Raw genomic sequence first — 22306 nt, forward strand, 5'->3', positions numbered from 1 at the left:
AATAGTCGATTCGTCCTCATTTTAGGCACTTGGCTATGTGATAAACAAGTTGATAACGTTAACGGCGCAGCCAAAGATGGAATAATTTTGGCTTGGCCTAATGTTCCAGTGTGACAAAGCTGAGTAGTTCCATTATTTGGGTGCACCTGTTATTCTCTTATGGACTTGGCTAGAAAGACCTGCACATGATGATACTGTCTACGAGTTGCCTGCCGACGCTATTCAGAACCACTAGGGAGGGGATCCGACCAAGAGGAAGGACTCTGATTCACCTGGTGCCAGCATATTCGACAGCCACTACATCGGCTTTCGCCGATTATTCATACTCCGTCCACCAACTCGGAACTGTGCCGTGAGCAACATCAAATGCTGTATTTTGGCTGCTCAGGTGACTAGTGAGTCTGTCGAGAACCCACCTTCCATTTGTCAATCAAGTAAAATGAAGTTGATGAGGCACACGGAACACGAACTCATTATCGCACGTGGTGTCGACGCAGGGGGAACTAGGTCACGACTCTATATGGGAACCCGACGGTTCTGTGGTGATTTACTTTGAAGTCGCACAACAGACTTGATGTCTGCTCGTGTTGAGATGAGCCACATGGAACTTAAGAGGATTTTTTATAACTTATTTTACCTAACCAATCACCCTAATGCCTGATTCTGGTCCACCACCGTGATGGTAATGGAGCTCGGGAATTGATTGTTGGAGCTGAGGTGCCCGTCAGCCGGTGGAGTCCGATGACGTTGCGTGCATCATTGCAGCGCCACCCCGCCGAACGAAAAGTTGATTGAATGCGGGCGGCCAAACAATGGCATGGAAATGCGAGTGTGGAAGTTCATCAAGTGTTGGCTGTAAACTCCTTTGTTGCACACCGTGAAGGAAAAGACAGTCACCTCAACATGGTAATTTGAAGGAAAACATATCAAAGGAGTGGCGATTGCGGCAAGTAAGGTCGATGGCAGAGACCTCGTCAGATGCGACTTGGCTCCTTCGCGTTTTAAGAATACTAAGTCAGACCCCTACTTTTCGTCATTTATGCACTTGCGCACCACTTAGCAGTCGCAGCCAGTCCCCTACCCCTGACGTTTGCCAATTGCCCACACCGAGTGGGCAAAAAGTTCAAGTGTCCAATATCGTCATTATTCGCCGCCCACTACTCAGTTATGGTGTATCTATCCATGTCCCCCGCTCCCCCTTCCAAGCCTTCCAAGGTTGTGATGTACCGCCTCAAGTACCAGCACCCAGCAATTCCGTCGACGGCTTTAAGCATTAACAAGGAAGCTGATCGTCCACGGGTGGCATACTATCGACAACGAGATCTCCTAGAAGAAACCTATAACCTCTCGCATCTTGACCCTCTTCCCTACGTCGACTATCTCCTGAGAGGCCGAAAAGGACGTAAACTTCGCTCGAGTACCCTGCCCGCGGGTCCGCATAGCGCCATTGACGCAGATCACTTCCTCAGACGAGCAGATTCACCCAGGATCACGCTCACAATTCGAGCCCAAAGTGAAAGGGCTCCCCCGATTTACAAGCCAGCCCGTACACCATTGACGCGCCCACTATCAATTGAGAATATCAGTTGCCATCGCCCCTGGTCCAGAGCTTCTTGGACCAATTCATACTGCACCACAGCGTTCTTGAGCCCCCAGAAAGCCCCTTCATCCCCCCTCTTTCTCGCGTTTCGAGTTCCGCCGTCATTATATTCTTTCCGCTTGTGTTTCTGAAGCCACTAGTCATCTTGCCCGGCATCGGTTGGGAACTCCGTGAGGCGCCTCTCTTGATAGCACCTTCCCACCTTTCCCTCAACACTTGGACTTCATCACGCGAATAACCTTGTCTGACCTCAAAGAGCATCGCATGCGGTCATTGACGCCTCAATTCTTAACACAAAATTTTCCAGACCTTTTTTTCTTGTACATTCCACAGCTGTCTACCACCATGTCAAGCTTATGAAGGGTGAGGTCCAACTGACCTGAAGAAAGTTCCTGTGCGACTGTCACGACGTCATCCTCGACTGGAAGGGACCCAGGGGAACAACTACTCAAGATAATGACACCCACTGAGTACAACACAGCCGGCGCGACTCATCATTACACTATGAAGACATCCACGAGGCCGCCGATGAGTTCGGCGCATTCTCATCCACATCGTTCGTGCCATTCCCAAACCAACGCACAATCATTCCGCTCCAACAGGTCCACCACCCCTATGGCATCTCCACGCCTGCCTCACTCGGTTGGGCAACCGTACCCCCCGTCCTCCAAGCTATCACCGGCGTTTCCTACCGATGTACGATCATCGAGTCCTAATTACTTCGGCCTCAACGTAGAGCCGAATCCAGACCCTCGAGACTCGGCCAAGCTTCCACAGGAGAACTGGAGCCCACCGACATCGTCGATCAAGTCGTTCGGCGCGGCCATGCCAAAGCAACTGCCTCTTGATGCTAATCCCGAGTTCGAGGCGTTCCGTCGCCAAGCCGACGCCAATCGAGGAATGTCTTTCGCCCTAGGTAGCTCTCATTTTGCGTCCCCGAGTATGCAGCCGCCGCCACCGGGTCTGAGGCCTAGACCGCTGCGCCGGCCGACCAATCAGAGTGACAGCACCTCTGACATGGCAGGTTCCAGGCCCTCGTTACTCAGGCGGGATACCAACGGCAGCCGAATGGACATTGACGTGGACAGTCTGCACGATTCCGCCTACGTTTCTTCCGACTCCAAGAGGAACTCCGAGGCTTCTATAAACCCTCCGTCTTTCTTTGATATGCCTAGGCATGAGTCGCCGGCCCACACCGATTCCCCCTTTCACCTCATGAAGCGGTCAAATTTATCGCAGGTTGAAGGTGTCCACCCTCGATTGTCTTTGCCGCAGAACAAGTTGGACCGTTCAGGTGGTGACACGGACAAACCCCGTTCTGAGACGCTACCCTCCAGCCTTGAGGCTGGTACTCCTGGCCTGATCATGCCTGCTCAACTCAAAGCTATGATTCAAAACATGGACGAGAGTGAGTATCTTTTGTTGGATGTGCGGGTTTCAACTCATTATGCCCAGTCCAGGATTCAAGGGGCGTTGAACTTGTGTATTCCCACAACCCTGTTGAAACGCGCCACTTTCGATTTGCAGAAATTGCAAACAACCCTCCAGACTGAGGAGGACCAAGACAAGTTCGCGCAATGGCGAACCGTCAAGCATCTTATTGTCTACGATGGCGCATCCTCGGAAAAGCGAGATGCTCATTCGGCTATGAACATGTTTAAGAAGTTCGCCAATGAAGGCTACGAAGGTAACACATATTTGCTGAGAGGAGGATTCAACGCCTTTGCCTCATCACAAGCGGGACTAGTTGACCGGCGGAACGCAGCGGAAAGAGCAGGCAAACCGGCCACATCCGACCCGGGTAGACCTACCTTTGCTCCAGTCATCGGCGGGGTGATGCTTCCTGCGTCGGGAAACGGCGCAAATCCTTTCTTTGGCAACATCCGCCAAAATATGGATTTGGCCGATGGTGTTGGACAGATGGACATTGCCCTGCCCGCTAACCTTAGTCCAAACTCCCTGCCGCAGTGGCTTCGAAGTGCTAGCACAACAGCCGACCACGGCAAAGCGGTATCGGAGAAGTTCCTGCAGATAGAACGCAACGAGCAGGCCCGCATGAGAGACGCCTATTCTGATTTCAACTCTACCGTATCCCAGAAGCCGGGCATGGGCAAGGTTTCCCTATCCGGCGTTGAAAAAGGAGGCAAGAACAGATATAAAGATATACTCCCATTCGACCATGCACGAGTCCATCTTACGGGTCGACCGGAGGGCGCTTGCGATTATATCAACGCAAGTCATATCCGATCTTCGAAAAGCAACAAACGATACATTGCATCTCAGGGCCCTCTGCCGGCCACATTTGATGTAAGCCTTTTCTGCCTACTAATAACATATATTTTCTAGCTCATTAATCTGACACCGTTACAGGACTTCTGGTCAGTCATTTGGGATGAAGATGTCCGAGTTATCGTTATGTTGACTGCCGAAACGGAAGGCGGCCAGCTGAAGTGTCACCCGTACTGGCAGAACAAAAAATTCGGATCTATTAAGCTCAAACCCTTATCTGAGAAGAAAGTGTCTTTAGATATCGACAAACATCGCACTGCTTCTCAGGCGACCCCCTCTTCGGGCGCAAGCAGTTCACCTGACTCTAGACGTCGGCGTGCTAATACGACAACGACTCTAGAGTCATTTGGCCCAACCCCTCAGCCTCCGCAATCTCAGGCGGAGGCCCCATACGTCATCATCCGCAAGTTTGCGTTGTCTCACGCAGCGCATCCCTTCGCGCCCATACGAGAAATCACTCAGCTTCACTATCCTTCGTGGCCAGACTTTGGTGCCCCCGCCCAGCCCTCACATCTCCTTGCTCTGGTGGAGCTTTCTAACGTGATGCAACGGGCTGCCTTGCCTGTGGACTCGAACGCGATTACTGCAGCAGTTTCCTCCGAACGCCCGGCAACTCTGAACTGGGTTGATGAGCCTGAGGAGAGTGCGCGCGCCCGGCCCATGCTCGTACACTGCTCGGCAGGTTGCGGCCGTACTGGTACGTTCTGCACGGTTGACAGCGTCATCGATATGCTCAAGCGACAGCGGATGGCTTCTTTAACTGCCAGCAAGTCACATGATGGTGATGGTGATGTCAGCATGGATGATGAGGCGATATCGCCCTGCACAAAGGTACCCAACTCGTTGAAGGATAACTTGAATGCGACTCGTGTCTTCCAGCCCCTTGTTGTCGAGAAGGACAAGAAAAATTTAGACGTCAGCTGGGTGGGGAATGATGCGCTAGACTTGATCGAGAAGACAGTGGAAGAATTTCGAGGACAGCGGCTCAGTATGGTACAGAGTCTACGACAGTTTGTTCTCTGTTACGAGATAGTATTGGAATGGGTTGGCAGGTCTCAGGAGCGGAGCAGAGGCACCTCCGCCAAGAGGAGTAGAGCGCGGAGCGGGAGCTTGGAAGCGCCTTCCCGGAGATGAGTACGGTGTCGCTACACAGAACAGGGTGTGCGCACAGGGAGACAGATACTGGCACACAAATGAAACAGGCAACCCACACACAAACACATCAAGTTACGAAAATCACAGGCTACGGAGTTCTGGTTGGGCGGGGCATGCTTTTCAAGATCCGGACGAGGGTATGGTTAAAGCTGGTGAGGATAGGGCACATATCAATGATTGTATAGTACAGAGGATAAGTCACGATCCCGCATCGTCGCATCAAAGGATTATAGCTGCATACATATGTCAGCACAGTGGAATATACCCGATCCCGGATGAGTTGGAGCATTGCAATGTTGATATTATGCCATGACTTACGCAACCTATCCTCTTTATGCTTTTTTATCGTGACTATTTTCTAGCAATGGCCTGCACCCGTTTTGCAAAGCTTAATTGTCCGGAGCTGTTCTCTTTCTAGTTGAGAGACATCTCTACTGAGTATCAAAGTCCCCACGGTCCCTTTGGGGTTCGGACAGTGGGATGCTTTTTTGTTAGAAGTTATATCACTGTTTACCCAGATGTACCACAGCTTCCCTACAGTTAGTACGTATATCGCGCACCATAGCAAAACAAAGTCCCCACTCGAACTTCATGATTACACTGGGAAGACTGTATTACTGTTCTTCAGTAGTGGTCTCTTTACTGGAAGGAGTGCGGCGCTAGGTATGCCCAGTTTGACCATGCTAAGTGCAGCTGTCTGGTAGCGTGCGGTATCCTACCAAGGAGTTCAATAATGTGTTTGGACTCCGTCCTAGTCGTGGTATATAGCCTAACATACTGGGTGAATCATATCTTGTGATCAAGATGGAGATGAAGGGGAATAGCCTCTAGTATACCTTTGTGATCATCTAGATACTTAAATATAGACTACACACTAGCCGAGGCTAGTATTAAGCATTCCTATTTGGTGTCTCTTGTTAAGTGTTTGGAAAGGTATTTCTTCGCCTCTCTTCTAGATGTAAAGAGCTATCTATGCCTCTGCTCCCGGCTTCTTGTCTTCTGGGCCTTAAGGTTACTTGAGCAATTGTACATCAACTATACACTTAATCCCAGGGCATGCACCATTGTCTTCAGTAAATGGCTGGTGATGCAGGATCAAGTCGTATCATTCCATGATGGCCCCGCTCTCCTTATGTCTAAATTATTATACACTGTTTACATTGGGTCTGGTAGTAAACCGTGCTGACCCCCTTCCGCGTTGAAGCCTGGGAATATTTTCCCAGCAAAAATCCAGAGTTGGCTCATCAACAACCCCAAAGTGTAGTTGATAGATTACTTCCAGAACTTCTGCAGCGACACCTCCTTGTCGTCGTGCTTGTTCAAGATCTTAGCCGTTGCCAGTTCGAAGTCCTCCTGTGTAACGTGCACACGTCTCTCCCTCAGCGCGTACATACCCGCCTCTGTACACACACCCTTCAGCTCGGCACCAGAGCAACCATTCATCTTCTCAGCGATCTTAGTCAGGTTAATGCCACGCGTCAGGTTCATCTTTCGGCTGTGAATGCGCAGAATGTCGGCACGGGCCTCGACGCTTGGTGGTGGGAATTCGATCTTCCGGTCAATACGGCCGGGTCGTAGAAGAGCCGGGTCTAGAATGTCGAGACGATTCGTGGCCATGATGACTTTGATGTTCTTGGTGGGCTCGAAACCGTCGAGTTGGTTTAGTAGTTCCAACATGGTACGCTGCACTTCCGAGTCGCCACCGGACGATCCTTCCACACGCGATGAACCGATAGAGTCGATTTCGTCCATGAAGATAATGGACGGCGCGTGCTCACGCGCCATGACGAAGAGCTCTCGCACCATTCGAGATCCTTCACCGATATACTTCTGCACCAGCTCCGAACCCGACACTCTGATAAACTTGCAATCTGTGTGATGAGCGACAGCTCGTGCCAATAGTGTCTTGCCTGTACCCGGGGGACCGTAAAGCAGTACGCCCTTGGGTTGCGCAATACCAAGGGATTCGAAGAGTTCGGGATGTTTCAGGCCGAGCTCGATGACTTCCTTGATTTCCTTGATCTGCTGGTCCAGACCACCGATCATGTCATATGTGCTGTCAGGCACCTTCTCTACCATCATGAGAGACACTAGGGGATCGACAGAAGATGGGAGGATCTTCTCCAGCTTGTAGGAATCGGAGAGGAGCGTTACGCGCTTTCCGACTGTGAGCTTCGCAATGTCGACGGCATCAGATACATCCACGACTATAGGTTGATGCATCAGTATACATGTTCTAACAGTGAAACTGGAATGCTATTCTTCCATACCGTATTTGCCTTCTGGATGCACCTTGACAAGCACCTTTTTGGTGCCCATGACCTTGACGACCTCCCCAACGTATGAACCGGGCTGCTGTAGCAAGCCTAGTTCTTCCCGCAATAACCGTACCCTCGAGTTGTAGTCATTTCGTTGGGCTTCGAGACGGCGGAGGACAGCCTGACCTTTGAGGATCTCCAGCTTCATCGCCTCGATCTTGTTGGCATAGTAATTGTCGAGCGCCATGGCTGCTGCTGGCGACGGGTGCTCCGGAGAGTCTTGGTTTCTGTTCCTGTGGGGAGTGGTTAGGAGGGAAGTTTGGGCTCGACTAAGGGAAATTGTTGAGATCGAGGCGTTGAGGTCAGTATCGAAAAGTGATAAGTCGATGCTGCAATCAATTGATTTGAGGTAGCGTTGAGGCTGATGAACAGGGCAACGGAACCAGCAAGGATGAGCCGCTAGGCAGTTGAGCAACACGTCCACACTTGCAGCCTCGCAATATCTATATCACGGCCCTTCTAAATTCCGAGATTGAACCTCAGTCTCATGTCAACGGCGTCTGGGATCCTTCGTGACCTACTTCTACCGGTAGATAACGCTAGGGTACCTTGAGGAATCGCGCAGTCCACAAAACCTTCTTGTTTGTCAGGGACTTGAAGTTTGATTAAAATTTATGTATGCAAATTTTGTAGTTGCCTCTAGACCTCTTCATTGTTGCAGCTACTCCTTTGCAGCTACTCCTACCAGTTGACCAGTGGCTACCTATCTACCTTTCGATGACCTTTTGCCAAGGCTGGGCTCGCCAGTCGCGGCTGCCCCGGTTTATGCTTGAGGGTTGCGTGCCGGGGTTAGCATCAGCACCAAGCCGCTTCAGGGAAGGAGCAGCCGACCAGTGCGTAATAGAGAGGCAAGGGTGTACGCTATGTAGTGGATCGCGGTGAACTGGAGGGATTGTCATAGCCAGTGCCATGCCCGCGTAAATAATCATGAGGAGCAGTCACAAGGATCCCTCACGACCTTATTCAGTGCAACATTTGGCCTGTGTTGTTCGTGATGCGTGAGGTCTGACCAGGAAGGGTCGCAAAGTCTCAAGTTACATCCTACTGTTCTTTCATGTTGTAACCAGGGGAGCTCCGATCGCCCTTTCCAACATTCCCGACCTAGATATCCTTACTTGTTTATCGAGACTCCGCCTCGAGATCGGCTATTGTATCCATCGTCGCGACGCATTCCATTTCTATGCGACAGGGTCGGCAGCTCCTGTGTTACTTCGCAAGCGTCCCTTTTTTTCCTCTGGACAACAACGCCTGTTGTTGCTCGAGAAACACAGGCTGAACCCCCTGCCTCAACTTACCAAGCTGGCTGGAGAACTAACCTTCAAGCTGCTCACTGCCATCACGCAACCAGAGCTATGGACCCGCCTTCTCAAGAGTCGGGCGAGTCCAGCCCGCATTCTCCCACGGATACTCGACGACAAAGTGATAGCTTGCTGTCGGAAAGTTACCAATCTACTGATACCGTGAGGCGAAGACCCGATACATCCTATGGTGCGTACAGCTTAAACTCAATCCCAACCGTTCATTCCTGTTGGCTGATGTCACCATGGACTCTCTATGTCTGAGCTAACCGTAACTCAACACAGGCACTTTGCAAACACCTCCTCCTGCTGGCAGCACCAGCTGCATAACCGACTCAACCTCCGTACATGATCGTGCTTATCCGCGGACAGGCGGCAGCCAACCTCTTCGTTCCCCCATGTTGGGCCCTGATCGTGGCAGAGCCCGTCCCCGGAAACCCCCCATGACGCGTCGCGCCTCCTCCAACGCGCAGGCGCCCCATCGCGGGGCAGTCTTCTCTGCAGACGATGCGGTCGATGAGGTAGCAGAGGAGGAGACCACTGGCGAGAGGCAACACAGCTTTGCATCGCCACGACCACAATACAGCTCAGACTCTAGTCGGCAACCATCGACACTCCGGCGGCGCACCATGGCCGCCCCTGTCCTATCCCGTGTTCAGTCGAGTCGAAGTGATACTGCTGAAGAAGCCGGAGTTGATGAGCGCTTGGAGAATGACGAGCAGGGCGGCGAAACACAGGATGAAGCGGAGGAAGAGCCCACACCTGATGAGGCAATGCCCAGCAATGAGGACGACGATGAGGAGGACGACGACGTCAGTGATGCTGAGAGCTTCACCCTCAAAGACCGCCAACAAGCCATTAACGAGACGCATCCCTTTGGCATCAGGCTTTGGAAGCCCGCCTTGTACAAGAAAGACCGGTCTGTGCAGAAGACAGCAGAAGGGGACATTCATTCAACCCCTGGCGGCCGTGTTAGCAGCTGGTTGCTCAGCTTCAATGTCGTCTGGACGCTAGTGTTCGGTTGGTGGATGGCACTGATTGCAGCTCTCGGTGCTATAACCTGCTTCATATTCGCCGCAGCTCCTAGTGGGAGAGCATATGGCCGCGTCTTGTGGGGTTTGGCTGGGTATCTCTTTTATCCCTTCGGCAAATTCGTTCGACTGGAGCAAGACGAGGACTATCTGGACGAAGATCAGGGCGAGGGACGGAGCATCAGCGAATATGAGCAGTGGCAGAGTGGAGACCTCGAGTATGGTCGACTCTTCTTCGGTCCTTCAGAGCGCAGCCGCTCGATAGTTGGTCGTTCGAGAAGAAGTATTGATTCAGAACCGAGCGAGACCGACAGTCTCTTGGGGCGAGGTTCACATCACCCCCATCCGGATGAGCATCCCCGACTAAAGAGGCGTCTTTTCGGTCGAGGCCAGTGGAACATTGGGAGAGTCATTTTCTTCTTCGCCTTCTATGGGCTGCTCACTCCATCCCTCATCATCGTATCTGGCATATGCTGGTTCTTGGTCTTTTGGATTCCAATGGGTAAAGTAACGATGCTCCTTTTTGATCACTTGCGCAGACATCCTTTGGCATTGTCTTTCGAGTCGGACATCAACCAGGCCCGAATCGCCGATGGGCGTCATTCATCCATCCTACTTTGCACATACAGAGCTGTGGGTTCCAAATACTGGAAATACACAATCGACGGCACCAACATCTTCCTGATCAACCTCATGGCCGTTGTCCTGTTTGTCATCCTTGATTGGCTCGTGCTGGATGGTGTGTTGCATCTGGACAATTTCTTGACATCTCCTGGATTCCTGTTCGTGGCCGGCTTGTTCTCCATCATCCCGCTCGCTTACTTTATTGGTCAAGCCGTCGCATCTATCTCAGCCCAGTCATCGATGGGGTTAGGTGCAGCCATCAACGCTTTCTTTTCGACTATTGTTGAGGTATTCCTGTACTGTGTCGCGCTCAGACAAGGCAAGGGGCCACTCGTTGAGGGAAGTATCATCGGTAGCATCTTTGCTGGTGTGCTCTTCCTCCCTGGTCTCTCCATGTGCTTTGGAGCTATCAAGCGCAAAACCCAGCGATTCAATGCCAGATCTGCCGGCGTAACATCGACGATGCTGCTATTTGCCGTCGTGGCTGCCTTTGGTCCTACGCTTTTCTACCAGATTTATGGCACGCACGAGCTCAACTGCCTCAGCTGCACCGACCTTGCAATGGACCCACACGGAAATGCGGAACGTGACTGTCGACGCTGCTACTTCTCTCAGGCACCGCAGCTTGACGATCGCTTCTATATCGAGGCCGTACGACCATATTGCTATGCCGCCGCGTTTTTCCTGTTCTTGTCCTACGTCATTGGACTCTGGTTCACCCTTCGAACTCATGCAGCTGTTATCTGGAACACTGAAGTCGACGAGAAGAAGCACGAGGAACAACAGCAGCACATGGCCCGCTTATCCGCGAGCGACCAGCGCAACCTGACAGATGCAAGCGGAGCGGATATCCGAGACAGCAAATTATACAAGCGTATTCTCGGGGCCTCTCTGAGGCATGTTGGGTTATCTGGAGATGAGAGTAGACACCACTCGCGGCAACCATCTAGTATAGTGCCTCCGAATGGCACTTCCCAAACTGCACACCTGGTACCTCCCAAGACTAGTGGTAGCGCCGAGAGTGTTCGCTCTAATGTCCATGTTGCCGGTCTTTCTGAGGCAGAGAATAACAATCTCATCCGCGGAGTCACTGAACTTGCCGCTACCGCAGCTGCCATCGCTGCCCGCGACGCCCGCGTTCCACGCCATATCTCGATTCATGGGTCGACCCACGCCAGCACTTCTCAACCCCGCCCGACACCTCTTCGCACGAGCACATTTCCTGACATGGAAGATGTTGGAGAGCAAGCTCAGGCCCATGGTGGCCACGACGCACCGAATTGGAGCCGAATGAAGAGTGCCGTCATCTTGATGGCAGCCACTGTTCTTTATGCTATTGTTGCAGAAATCCTAGTTGACACTGTCGACGTAGTATTGAAAAACTTTGCCATCGACGAGAAGTTCCTGGGTATCACCCTTTTTGCCCTGGTTCCCAACACCACGGAGTTCCTGGTAAGCTATTACGGTCCCCCCCTTCTCTCCCTTCATTGGCCCAATCATTTACTAACCACGTATATATTACCTCAGAACGCCATTTCCTTCGCTATGAATGGAAACATTGCCTTGTCTATGGAAATTGGTTCGGCATACGCGCTTCAGGTTTGCCTGCTCCAGATCCCGGCCCTGGTACTCTTCTCCGCCGTGGTCCCAATCATACCGTTGCCAGATATCCCAGATATTGGGCGATACACCTTCAGTCTCCTATTCCCGCAATGGGATATGGTCACTGTTATCCTGTGCGTGTTCTTGCTCAGCTACATGTATGGCGAGGGCAAGAGCAACTACTTCAAGGGCAGCATTCTCCTGTTGACCTATATGGTTGTGGTGATTGGGTTCTACTTCTCCAGCATGACGGATGTCCAGATGGGAATGAACAGGTTCGACACATTTGACGCTACGAGCGGATGGACGAGCTACAAGACGATTGGCCGTAGCAATAAGGGGAGGGCGTATTAATGGGCGTTTGTGTTTTTGAGAGCTCCTTGCACAGCAATCCACTCATTGAAGAGCAGCCTTTGTGGTATACTTATGAAACACACTTTGTATTGTTAGGCCCGGATGGAGCATCACATTGGAGCACAGGTCAGGTTGTTCGGTCAGTGTTTTCGGTGGCTGCTAATTAGAATACCTCTTTTGCGTGGTTGTTAGATCGTTAAGGTTTCCAAGGAGTTACTGTCAAGTGGTACAGGGATAATGCGATCGTTCTCTCGCTGAATTTCTGCGTCTTTGTGATGGCCTCCAATTTGGCTTTAATACTATGCTTACGTTTCTTGAATACTGGTTACCCGAATGCCAAGCACAACAGGATTCTGACAGAAACCCCAGAATGCGGTGGTACTGTGCGCATGTTTCCTCAACTACCTAGCTGCACCGCACTCTGACCTCATAGTGACTAATGACAATGTAAAATTGATACGTCCAATATGTCAACCCATCCATGTCTGCATCACCGTCTTGCTATGTGAGTAATTTGGAAATAGATAGTCCAACTACACAGAACAAGAACCTTGGAACCCAAACCTGACCAAGTTCATATGTACTTGATAGGCCAGGGCGTTAACCTCGCGACTTGTCTTCGAGATAGCTTGACAACTATGGTACAGATCAACTTTTTATTAGAAGGCTTTACACCAATTTGTTAATTTTCAGAGATAATAATAATATGGGCTGAAGTTCGATTGTAATACGAAGTATATTACAAGAATTCCTTAACTATTGGAAATCATATTACTTTTTCCTTGTTTTCATATAACTAGTAAAAGGCTTATCTGTTATTTTTGACCGATATCTCCGACCTTCACCAATTCACACCAAATTCGGAGAATGTGCTGTACAAATTGATTAGAAGCTCGCATGTTAGAATTAGAAATGTCGGAATCCAAGTACTACGAAGGTGCGTGAAGGACCAATCCCAAGTTGGCCCGAAGGGTCCGTAAATACTACAACGCGCTACCTCGTACCGCTCCACACTGAGGCCACAACTTCCCACAAAACAGGGGTGACTAACTTCGAGTAATTTAACTTAACAGTAATAAAACATAGTAGGTATCGCATCGACACTAGCATTCCGGCTACATACGAAGGTAAAGAAGGAAAGTACAGGTAGGCGGAGTCCAAGTCGTATAAAATAACTACAGTATCTTATATATAAGTCTTACGCTGTTGAAGTTGTCGATTGAGTACGCAAAAGAGGTAAAGCTCGAACCTAACAGACTCGCTATGCTAAAGTTATGTATTAAGGTTTTCAAGCTAGTGTAACGAAACCTCCAATAGTCTAGCTGCGTAAACCACTAAAGAGTCTGTAAGGGTTTGTGCTAGTAAGTAAGTCCTGCTGCGGAGTCCTCAAGCAATAATATCGGGGTTTGACGTATGGAGTAGAGTGCTTTGGGTAACTGAAGTATTCAAGTAGGGTAATCGGGAATAGAGTCGTTAAGGCAGTTCGCCTCACCAATGGGTTAGATTGATGCTTAGATTGATCACTGAAGTAGAGACTGTCTATCTATGAAATGCCTGGGAGTTCTGTCCCTTATATATCCATCTCTCCTTCACTGATCCCCACCTTAAAAAGCTGGGTCACTAAGCTTAGGAGCGAAGCCCACCAAGTATCTACGTACCTCAAATCTATTTCCTTACCCCACACTACATGAGAATTTGAGCTGCAAACCAGCCACACCGCCTTTAGGCAATTCTCAAGTATTTAAACAGCTTCTCTCATTCCCGGCTTCACTTGACTTCTCTTTTCTTCTTTATGCGATTTTACTTCAGAGAATCTTTTCTTTAGGAGAAAATCCCGCTCTAAATTTTCCAATTTAGCTGCAGAACCTACCCTGGTTGATGAATGAAAATCCCCGCCGTCCTAGAGTGAAGATATTAATGGCTTCCTTCCTTTATTAAGGAGGGAGTTACTCTCGTCCTGCGCGAAAGCGTAGCGGTCGACGCTTTATGCATTGGCTGTATAGAGGGTGTTGTTGATCTCAACCCCGATTCGCTTAGCTTACCTTTGTGGTACTTTGCCGGGGTGGGTGGTGGTGGACGTCTGACAGGCGTATTACTCTTTTCTCTTTTTCGTTGCACACTAGAGCTTGTCTCTGGTGGTGAGGAAGAAAATTTTACCACGAGAAGGACTGTCGGGACAATTGGTCTTCCCAGCCCTTCCTGGCATGTTGTAATATAGCTTCGCCCTTTGTTTTGGACGTTGAAGTTGCTGCTTTGCTGTTTGAGCTATGGTCTGTCTCCGATCTGAGCGATGTTATAATGGTGTATATTGTGAAGTTCATAACGTGCTCGGTAATGTTTGTACCTAATAAGAGATGTCTACAATTTCATAGAGAAAACATGCTTGCGAGCTATGGGTACCTGATAAGATGTTTCTACAATTTCATAGACCTTGTCGATAAGGATCAATCCCTGAGCTGCTTCCATTGGCATCTTGTCCACGTGCCTATCCTTTGCAACGTGATGCTGCTACTGTTCATTCTCCGCGTGCTCGTGTAGACCAACGAAGCCCTTGAAGGCGGGTATTCTGCCACTGGTTCCAAGTCTAGACTTTTCTGTGTCCTAACCACCCATACCCAGATGCTTGCAAATCACTGTCCTGCGTCTTATGCCCAACACTTCCTTACGCTGTTCTTTGTTAAGTTTTGTACCGGCTCAGGTAGTCTCCTCCTTGTATAGCCCTGCCCGTCTCACCCATTCCGACAAGTCCTCACTAACAAGCTTCTTCAAGCTTTCCCAGTCCTCCTTTTGCACAGCACCTCTGACCTTGGTACTGCTAACAACCACATCGCCTTCCTGCCTCCCCTCAACCATCTCCACCTGATCAGCCCACTCCTTCCTCCCGCCCGATTCTTCCAACTTGCCCGCACGAAGATTCTCCAACTGCGCAACCTGCTCCTTGGCATCGCCCCAATCTGCATCAGGCCGCATGGTGACCCGCAGCTGCGAATGCGAGAAGAAGGGATCCAGCGCCTGTTTCATGGAATCATCTGGGTAGTATTTCGGGCTGAAGATACGGATCAATGTATCGAAGCCCACGAGGTAGACCTGCTCCATACCTTGGCTCGACGGCGCTGCCTCTGCGCTGGTTCCATCGGTTCCCTTGTAGAAGTCACAGCCCGATATCGCATTGCTCTTGGAGTGGAAATACGGCTCCGTCGTTATGGCTATGTCCACCACACAGGTCTCGGTTTCTGTTGCAGACATTGTTTTCCTCGAGCACTTCAGTAAGTCCGAGGCGAAAATATGCATCATAGCCAGACGCTGTGGGAATGCTGCCGGCTTCGGCGCTTTGTCTGCGTTGTTGATGGCGAGCAGCAGCAGGACCCGGGAGGTGTGTGCGTATTTGTCCTCGCTTAGCGCTGATAATGCCATGCGTTGGTGCGCAAGTGTGGGAGGGTTGAAAGATGAGTCCAGGATCAGGAGAAACTGGGGAGCCTGCCTCGGCGGTAGTGATACATGCTCATTCTGGCGAGGCTCTGAGGAAATGGAGCATAGCACACGGAAGGTAGCGTTAGACTGCTGGAACGACTTCAGCGCCCGCGTGAAGAACGAGAGGAGCTGACGGGCCATCGTGTCTGTTTCAATGGAGGAAGGCATCACGGAATATGCAGATATAACCCCATCGGTCGTTGAGGTTGGCTCAGAACCCTGATTAACTTTTGGCTTGGTCAATGTCCGGGACTGAACGAGGACAAGATGATGTACGATACAGAAGCGGAGAGGTGAGATGTTGAAGCAGGCCCCACCCCGCCAACCCCGACTTGTATCATACAACTTCTGGCATCGTTGGTCTAGCTTTAGCTTCACACGTCTGGCCATGCTTCACGACGAATATGTTCTTCCCGAATCATGAGTCATCATGAACGAACGTGTATTATGTTCTTCCTTGCCTTCATATCAAGATTTCGTTTGATTTAATAGTGTCAACATTGTAACCCGAATCGCACTTTGGCTGGCCGTCTGCACCGATTCCCAACAGGCCGATAAGTTCAGCAGAGCATGAATGCCATGCGAATATGATGGCTTGTAGCGAACTAGCCGAGAGCATAAGAGTCTAGAACATCATTGAAGCCAGTGCGCTTTTCTCGTGCAATGGAAGTAGTTATGATATTATATGCACTACATGCAAGTAATAGGCTTTGTGGTCCAACTTATTCGGAGTACAGCTAGCTCCAAGTTCTGCCAACTAGAAACGCGTCGAACACCATTCTCTGGAGTAAAGATATCCGCTTCCACGACCAGTGATGTTGAGAATAGTATAGCACGACTCGTGCAATGGCGATATGCCCGAGGCCATGGACTCAAGGTTGATATTACTTGATGAGTAGCGGCATGGGTACTTACCCTCGCCAAGCTTACTTTGCTGGCTTCTCATGAAGAGATAATGTCTCATTGCGCTATTGAATGATCTCTTGCGATCTCCGTGAACACCAGGGAAGACGTCTTCATGAAGTAAACCGATTCTGGCCGCAATGAATAGCGGCATGAAATTCTGCGTGATGACGGCCGGTGGAATAGCCAGGGCTTCGACTGGCACCGCTACAGTACAACCTAAGAGTGGACTGGTGAGTTCTGATCCAAGAATATGAGCATGCTTCCTGTGGGTATCGTCCAAACTTGCAATATCCCTGAAGAGACTGTCAGAAACTATCCCCAAAGTCGCATTTGTCAGTATGTCATGCTTGCAGGAACGGGCATCTGCAAGTTCTAGCCACATGCGTCCCTGACTGGGGTAACCCGAAATGTCGAAGCCAACGATCCACGTCGTCAGTCAAGGAACCATAGACAGTGCTGCTCCTGTATTTGGGATGTCTAATCCCAATGAATTCCCCCTTCAAAGCGAAAAGCCAGTAGCTCATGTAATTCCCACGGCAGTTCCCATGGTAGCTCCCACAGGCTCAGGTCGGTTGGAGAAGGCCAGCTTGTACTTGACAATCTCGACAACCTCCAGCTCCTCGGTCTTGATTCCGGCAGTTGCATCTGTCATTTCCTCATCCCCATCCTCTGTTTTTCCGCGTTTGCGAATCACAGCCAGTGCCTTAGGCAACTTCTTGACTTCTCCCGTGAGCCTCTGATGCAGTCCGACGTATAAGTGCACCCGCTTCATCCATGTGGTGTTGGACGGATCTAGCGTGTTTGGATTGTAGTCCGGGAAAAAAATGCGGCCAACGGATACTTCTTCCGTTCTGATACCATCTTCGCTTTCTGTGGCTGGGAGATTGATGGTGCCTTGAAGTTCTAGAATTGCCAGACCTGATGGGGTATTGATGAGTTGAGGTAGCGGGCTGGTGGGAGGTGCTTGACCATCGGAATTATGTGGATAGAGTTTGACTGATGAAGACATGGCAGCAAAATGTAGAGAACCAATTTGGATTCTGGATTTGCTGCTTCAAGGTATTGTGAAGATTTGCCATACTTCATGTACAGGGTATCAATCACGATGTATGAGTAAGAGCAGAGTGGCTTCTCTAGGCGACTAAGCCGGCAAAACACCGGTATTTCCCACAAATCACCGATCCGACGTGGCCCATGCGCAACCCTAGCTCCTTTCCCAGTTGTCTGAGGAAAATAGGCGAGCCACACGAAATTTGCAATTCTCTCTCGTGCCTCCCTCAGAGATTCGACCTCATCCACCGTTTCGACAACTAACCACCAGGTCGACCAGCCCAACACCGCCGAGATGAAGTTGAATATCTCGTACCCTGCCAATGGCAGCCAGAAGCTGATCGAGATCGAAGATGAGCGAAAGCTCCGAGACTTCATGGAGAAGCGTGTACGTTTTTTTCACCTTTGATTTTGATATTTGGGCCCATGGGTTACGAGGCCCTGCTACCACCGATTCATCATGTAGCAGCCAACACGAGACGCTGGGCCACTGACACTCGAGGGCAATGGGCCAATACGAGCAATACGAAGGGCGCGTTACTGACATGCATTTTTCCGACCAGATGGGCGCTGAAGTCCCCGGCGACAACCTCGGCGATGAGTTCAAGGGCTACATCTTCCGCATCACTGGCGGCAACGACAAGCAGGGTTTCCCGATGAAGCAGGGTGTCATGCACCCCACCCGTGTCCGACTCCTCCTCTCCGATGGCCACTCCTGCTACCGTCCCCGCCGTACCGGTGAGCGCAAGCGAAAGTCTGTCCGCGGCTGCATCGTCGGCATGGATTTGTCTGTGCTCGCTCTCGCGGTCGTCAAGCAGGGTGATAACGACCTCCCCGGCCTGACCGACGTCGTCCACCCCAAGCGCCTCGGCCCCAAGCGTGCCACTAAGATCCGCCGATTCTTCGGCCTCAGCAAGGATGACGATGTAAGAGAACACTTTCTACACCAACACATCGTCGTCGCCTGCCCAGTGGTTGCTGCTGCGGGATGAGAGAGAAGCATCCTCGCAATGAACACCACCAGGTAGAGACTGAGATGAGGAGGGGAACCAATAAAAAAGGCCTCTGGCTAATACAATGGGTTAGGTCCGCAAGTACGTCATTCGCCGAGAGGTTCAGCCCAAGGGTGAAGGCAAGAAGCCTTACACCAAGGCCCCCAAGATCCAGAGACTGGTTACTCCCCAGCGTCTCCAGCACAAGCGCCACCGCGTCGCACTCAAGCGCCGCCAATCCGAGAAGGTCAAGGACGAAGCAGTATGTTATGCCAGCTTCCAGTCACAGTGAATGCAACAACTAACGTGTCTATCCAGAACGAGTACGCCCAGCTCCTCGCCAAGCGTGTCTCCGAGGCACGTGTCCTGAAGGCCGATGCTCGCAAGCGTAGAGCAAGCTCCATGCGCAAGTAGATGTCTGTTCCTGCAGGCGTTTGGTCAGGTGTGTCTTCTGGTTCTTGCATTGGGGAATGAACATGGCAAACGGCATTTGCTATCGTGGCTAGTATTAGTAAGCTCAGGTGAATGAATGAGCAGTATCTAGATCACGAGGTGTATTCTCGGCATGAAAATAGGACGGTTAAGATTCCCAAGATAACTTCCTGAGCCCATCTCTGTCGTGACAAGAAGCTGGTTCATGACAAATCGTGGCCGATGTATTTGAATCCAACAGTCCACCAAAACACCTCGCAGCTGACAACTAAGCTCTGCGCCGGTCAACACGGGGACATTGTCTAGGAAATGTACTTGAGGGAAGGGATCTCTTCTATTTCCAACCTGAGCACCGTTCCAAAGCACCATGTTCCCAAGCTGGAGTGGTGCTTCTCACACAGAAGAGTACGAACCTGTTATTATAGAAGTCATATCAATCCAAGTTGTATTTGCGGTTGCATGATTTGAAATGGTTACTGTGCAATACATAACACGATGACTTACAGGCTTGCAAGGCTGACCCGAAGTTGCGATGCCCCATGTCATGCAGAGCCGACATGGGAGTACTAAGCATCGCTGCCCAGCTGAGTACCCAGGGTACTATATGGTGTAACCTAGAAGCTCAGCTAAGCGGTTGTTGCCAGGAGGCACTGATTGGGTAGATCGACACCGCGTTTGAACTTCCAAGCAACCCTCTCAATTTGTCGCAAACATGATGCAGTCCTCTTGTTTCTGGCTAGGACAAGCCTTTGGAGATAATGCGATAAGACGTTGTTACCGTGATCCCATTGAGCTTATTCCAAGTGCTACCCCACATGCTGGGATGCACTTTACAAGATGCTCCACATTCTCCACAGCGCGTTCGTCGCAAAGTGCGGGACTTGACTCGGCTCGGCAAAGTTTTCGATTATTGAAGGGTTGGATTTACTTAATCCATCGCCGAAAGGTCACCTTTTTTTTCTCACCTTTTTTTTTTTTGGGGACCCCGTAGCTTTCTTTGTTCTTTTCTTCAACCTCGTTGCCGTTGATGGAGAGCTAGCAACCACGTGTCGTAAAGCAAGTTGCATTACAGTAGCGCAAGGGACCTGGACCTGCGAAACACTTGTCGAGCCGCGACTACCCCTCTACCTCCAGCCTCCAGCCTCCAGCCTCCTCCCCGCGCAGCCGCGACCCCGGTTGCGATTGGACGTTGCACTGCAGCGGCGCACGCAAAAGTCTTCCTACGCCCGACAGCGGCTCTTCGATCCGTCTCTTCTTGCTCAACATGGGCGACATGGCGAACGAGATCAAGCTGCTCACCGGCAACAGCCACCCTAGCCTGGCTAAGGGTGTTGCTGACCGGTAAGTCATGGTTCCTTTCTTCTGGTCTGATGTAGCCTAGACGGTGGCAAGCTTCACAGAGGCTCGTGCCAATCTGCGGCAGCTTGTCAAGAATACACCGTGGAGCTGTGGCTGACAATGCTACGCAACCAGGCTCGGCATCGAGATCGCAAAGACGATGTCCCTCAACTATTCGAACCAAGAAACCTCCGTCACCGTAGGTGAATCCGTTCGCGACGAGGATGTCTTCATCCTGCAATCCACAGCACCCAACAACATCAACGATGGCCTCATGGAGCTGCTGATCATGATCCACGCCTGCCGCACGGCTAGTGCCCGACGCATCACGGCCGTCATCCCCAACTTCCCCTACGCCCGCCAGGACAAGAAGGACAAGAGCCGTGCGCCCATCAGCGCGAAGCTGATCGCCAACATGTTGCAGACTGCCGGCTGCAACCACGTCATCACGATGGACCTGCATGCTAGTCAAATCCAGGGCTTCTTCAACGTGCCCGTGGACAACCTGTATGCTGAGCCGAGCGTCTTGAGGTGGATCAAGGAGCATAAGGGAACCCAAGATATTGTCATTGTCAGTCCGGATGCTGGTGGTGCCAAGCGAGCCACTTCGATTGCTGACCGGCTCGAGTGTGCCTTTGCCCTCATCCACAAAGAGCGGCCTCGCCCCAACGTCGTTGGTCGTATGGTTCTCGTTGGTGACGTGACAGATAAGGTGGCCATTCTTGTGGATGACATGGCCGATACCTGCGGGACGCTTGCCAAGGCAGCCCAAACGGTTAAGGATCACGGCGCAAGAGAAGTCGTGGCCATAGTCACACATGGCATCCTCAGCGGGGATGCCATCAACATCCTCAACAATAGCTGCCTGAGCGAGGTTGTCGTCACCAACACAGTGCCCCTGGGTGACAAGGAACAGCGATGCAAGAAGCTGAGGGTTATCGACATCAGCCCAACCATAGCGGAGGCTATCCGCCGGACGCACAATGGGGAGAGCGTTAGTTTTCTGTTCACACATGCACCCGCGTGAGATCCTGTTATGGAACAAGGGGTGCGGGCAGCGTAGGAAAAAACACAAAAGGCGTAAGGATTACGGCAGGGGGCTTTCAAGGGTTACTTAGGGCTATGTGTTTTCTGTTAAATTATCGACATGATTGGAATAAATGGTCTTATCCATTTTGATTATTTGATTGATTGGAAAAAGGACAGCTGTTATCCTCCGGGCTTTCCCATGATCGGACGGTTTGTGCAATTTGGAAGATAGGCATGTCACAATGAACAGTATACCCATCAGGATTACTTGCCGTCTTTTTGCCCCTTTTTGGTTAGAGTCGTCTGGCTGTCACGGTCATATCAAGAGTAGTTATTGCGCTCTCCTTGGCTCATCAGCCAGCCACCTTCATCCAGGATACCAAGCAAAGAGCGAAGTCTAGCAGCGGCAATCGCTGCAAGTAAACAACCAATTGGGATGCTAGATTCAAAAGCAGATGGAGAAAGTAACCATGCACTCCAGGACAGTCCTGGTTGCAATATACTGATAAGTTCCAAATCATTAAATCCACTACTGCCTTGCTAGAAATGCTGATAGTAAGCTTCCAAGTCTCTTCCTGACAACGCTGGGCATCATGCTCCTGCTGACAACACACCAAGATTTACATGCTATCCAGAATATGTCAATCAACGGAGAGGGTTGATTACTTGTCCGAGAGCAAGCCCAATTCAACGTACAGCATTCACCTAGGAACCAGACGTCCCTTGTGTCATGTCATTGGTCTCTATGGAGCAAATATCCTCGTTTATGCGTGGCTTCCTAATCTACAAGGGCATCTGGCGGATATGGTCTTTCAGT

General features: G+C 50.8%; 7 protein-coding genes across 7 annotated transcripts; 4 read left to right on the forward strand and 3 right to left on the reverse strand.

The window, feature by feature from the left end:
- Positions 1-2104: 2104 nt before the first annotated feature.
- On the forward strand, positions 2105-5023 carry BCR38DRAFT_342943 (protein-tyrosine phosphatase; the record flags this gene model as incomplete). Its single annotated transcript, XM_040855983.1, has 2 exons — positions 2105-3907; positions 3971-5023. The coding sequence occupies 2 exons, from the start codon at positions 2105-2107 to the stop codon at positions 5021-5023; spliced, it is 2856 nt and encodes a 951-aa protein (XP_040715563.1).
- A 928-nt stretch (positions 5024-5951) lies between these two features.
- Positions 5952-7744, reverse strand: BCR38DRAFT_369574 (26S protease regulatory subunit 8). The gene is made up of 2 exons (XM_040857267.1): positions 7315-7744; positions 5952-7251 (listed from the first exon to the last, which is right to left on the reverse strand). Exons 1-2 carry the CDS (start codon positions 7547-7549, stop codon positions 6317-6319), a joined length of 1170 nt encoding a protein of 389 aa, XP_040715564.1. The 5' UTR covers positions 7550-7744; the 3' UTR covers positions 5952-6316.
- Positions 7745-8276: 532 nt separating this feature from the next.
- BCR38DRAFT_524259 (Sodium/calcium exchanger protein-domain-containing protein) lies at positions 8277-12550 on the forward strand. Its single transcript, XM_040865288.1, has 3 exons — positions 8277-8850; positions 8946-11767; positions 11843-12550. Exons 1-3 carry the CDS (start codon positions 8715-8717, stop codon positions 12269-12271), a joined length of 3387 nt encoding a protein of 1128 aa, XP_040715565.1. The 5' UTR covers positions 8277-8714; the 3' UTR covers positions 12272-12550.
- Positions 12551-14628: 2078 nt separating this feature from the next.
- Positions 14629-16023, reverse strand: BCR38DRAFT_434175 (uncharacterized protein). Its single transcript, XM_040860293.1, has one exon. The coding sequence runs from the start codon at positions 15908-15910 to the stop codon at positions 14966-14968; it is 945 nt and encodes a 314-aa protein (XP_040715566.1). The 5' UTR covers positions 15911-16023; the 3' UTR covers positions 14629-14965.
- Positions 16024-17168: 1145 nt separating this feature from the next.
- BCR38DRAFT_343110 (Ctf8-domain-containing protein) lies at positions 17169-17657 on the reverse strand (the record flags this gene model as incomplete). The annotated part of the gene is made up of 1 exon (XM_040856001.1): positions 17169-17657. One exon carries the CDS (start codon positions 17655-17657, stop codon positions 17169-17171), a length of 489 nt encoding a protein of 162 aa, XP_040715567.1.
- Positions 17658-17906: 249 nt separating this feature from the next.
- Positions 17907-19575, forward strand: BCR38DRAFT_434179 (40S ribosomal protein S6-B). The gene is made up of 4 exons (XM_040860294.1): positions 17907-18086; positions 18262-18624; positions 18785-18952; positions 19009-19575. The coding sequence occupies exons 1-4, from the start codon at positions 17994-17996 to the stop codon at positions 19102-19104; spliced, it is 720 nt and encodes a 239-aa protein (XP_040715568.1). The 5' UTR covers positions 17907-17993; the 3' UTR covers positions 19105-19575.
- Positions 19576-20026: 451 nt separating this feature from the next.
- Positions 20027-21750, forward strand: BCR38DRAFT_434183 (ribose-phosphate pyrophosphokinase 3). Its single transcript, XM_040860295.1, has 2 exons — positions 20027-20463; positions 20596-21750. Exons 1-2 carry the CDS (start codon positions 20387-20389, stop codon positions 21485-21487), a joined length of 969 nt encoding a protein of 322 aa, XP_040715569.1. The 5' UTR covers positions 20027-20386; the 3' UTR covers positions 21488-21750.
- The last annotated feature ends 556 nt before the right edge of the window (positions 21751-22306 follow it).

This window comes from Pseudomassariella vexata (assembly GCF_002105095.1).
Source record: "Pseudomassariella vexata strain CBS 129021 chromosome Unknown BCR38scaffold_7, whole genome shotgun sequence".
In the NCBI taxonomy this organism is placed as follows: Eukaryota; Fungi; Ascomycota; class Sordariomycetes; order Amphisphaeriales; family Pseudomassariaceae; genus Pseudomassariella; species Pseudomassariella vexata.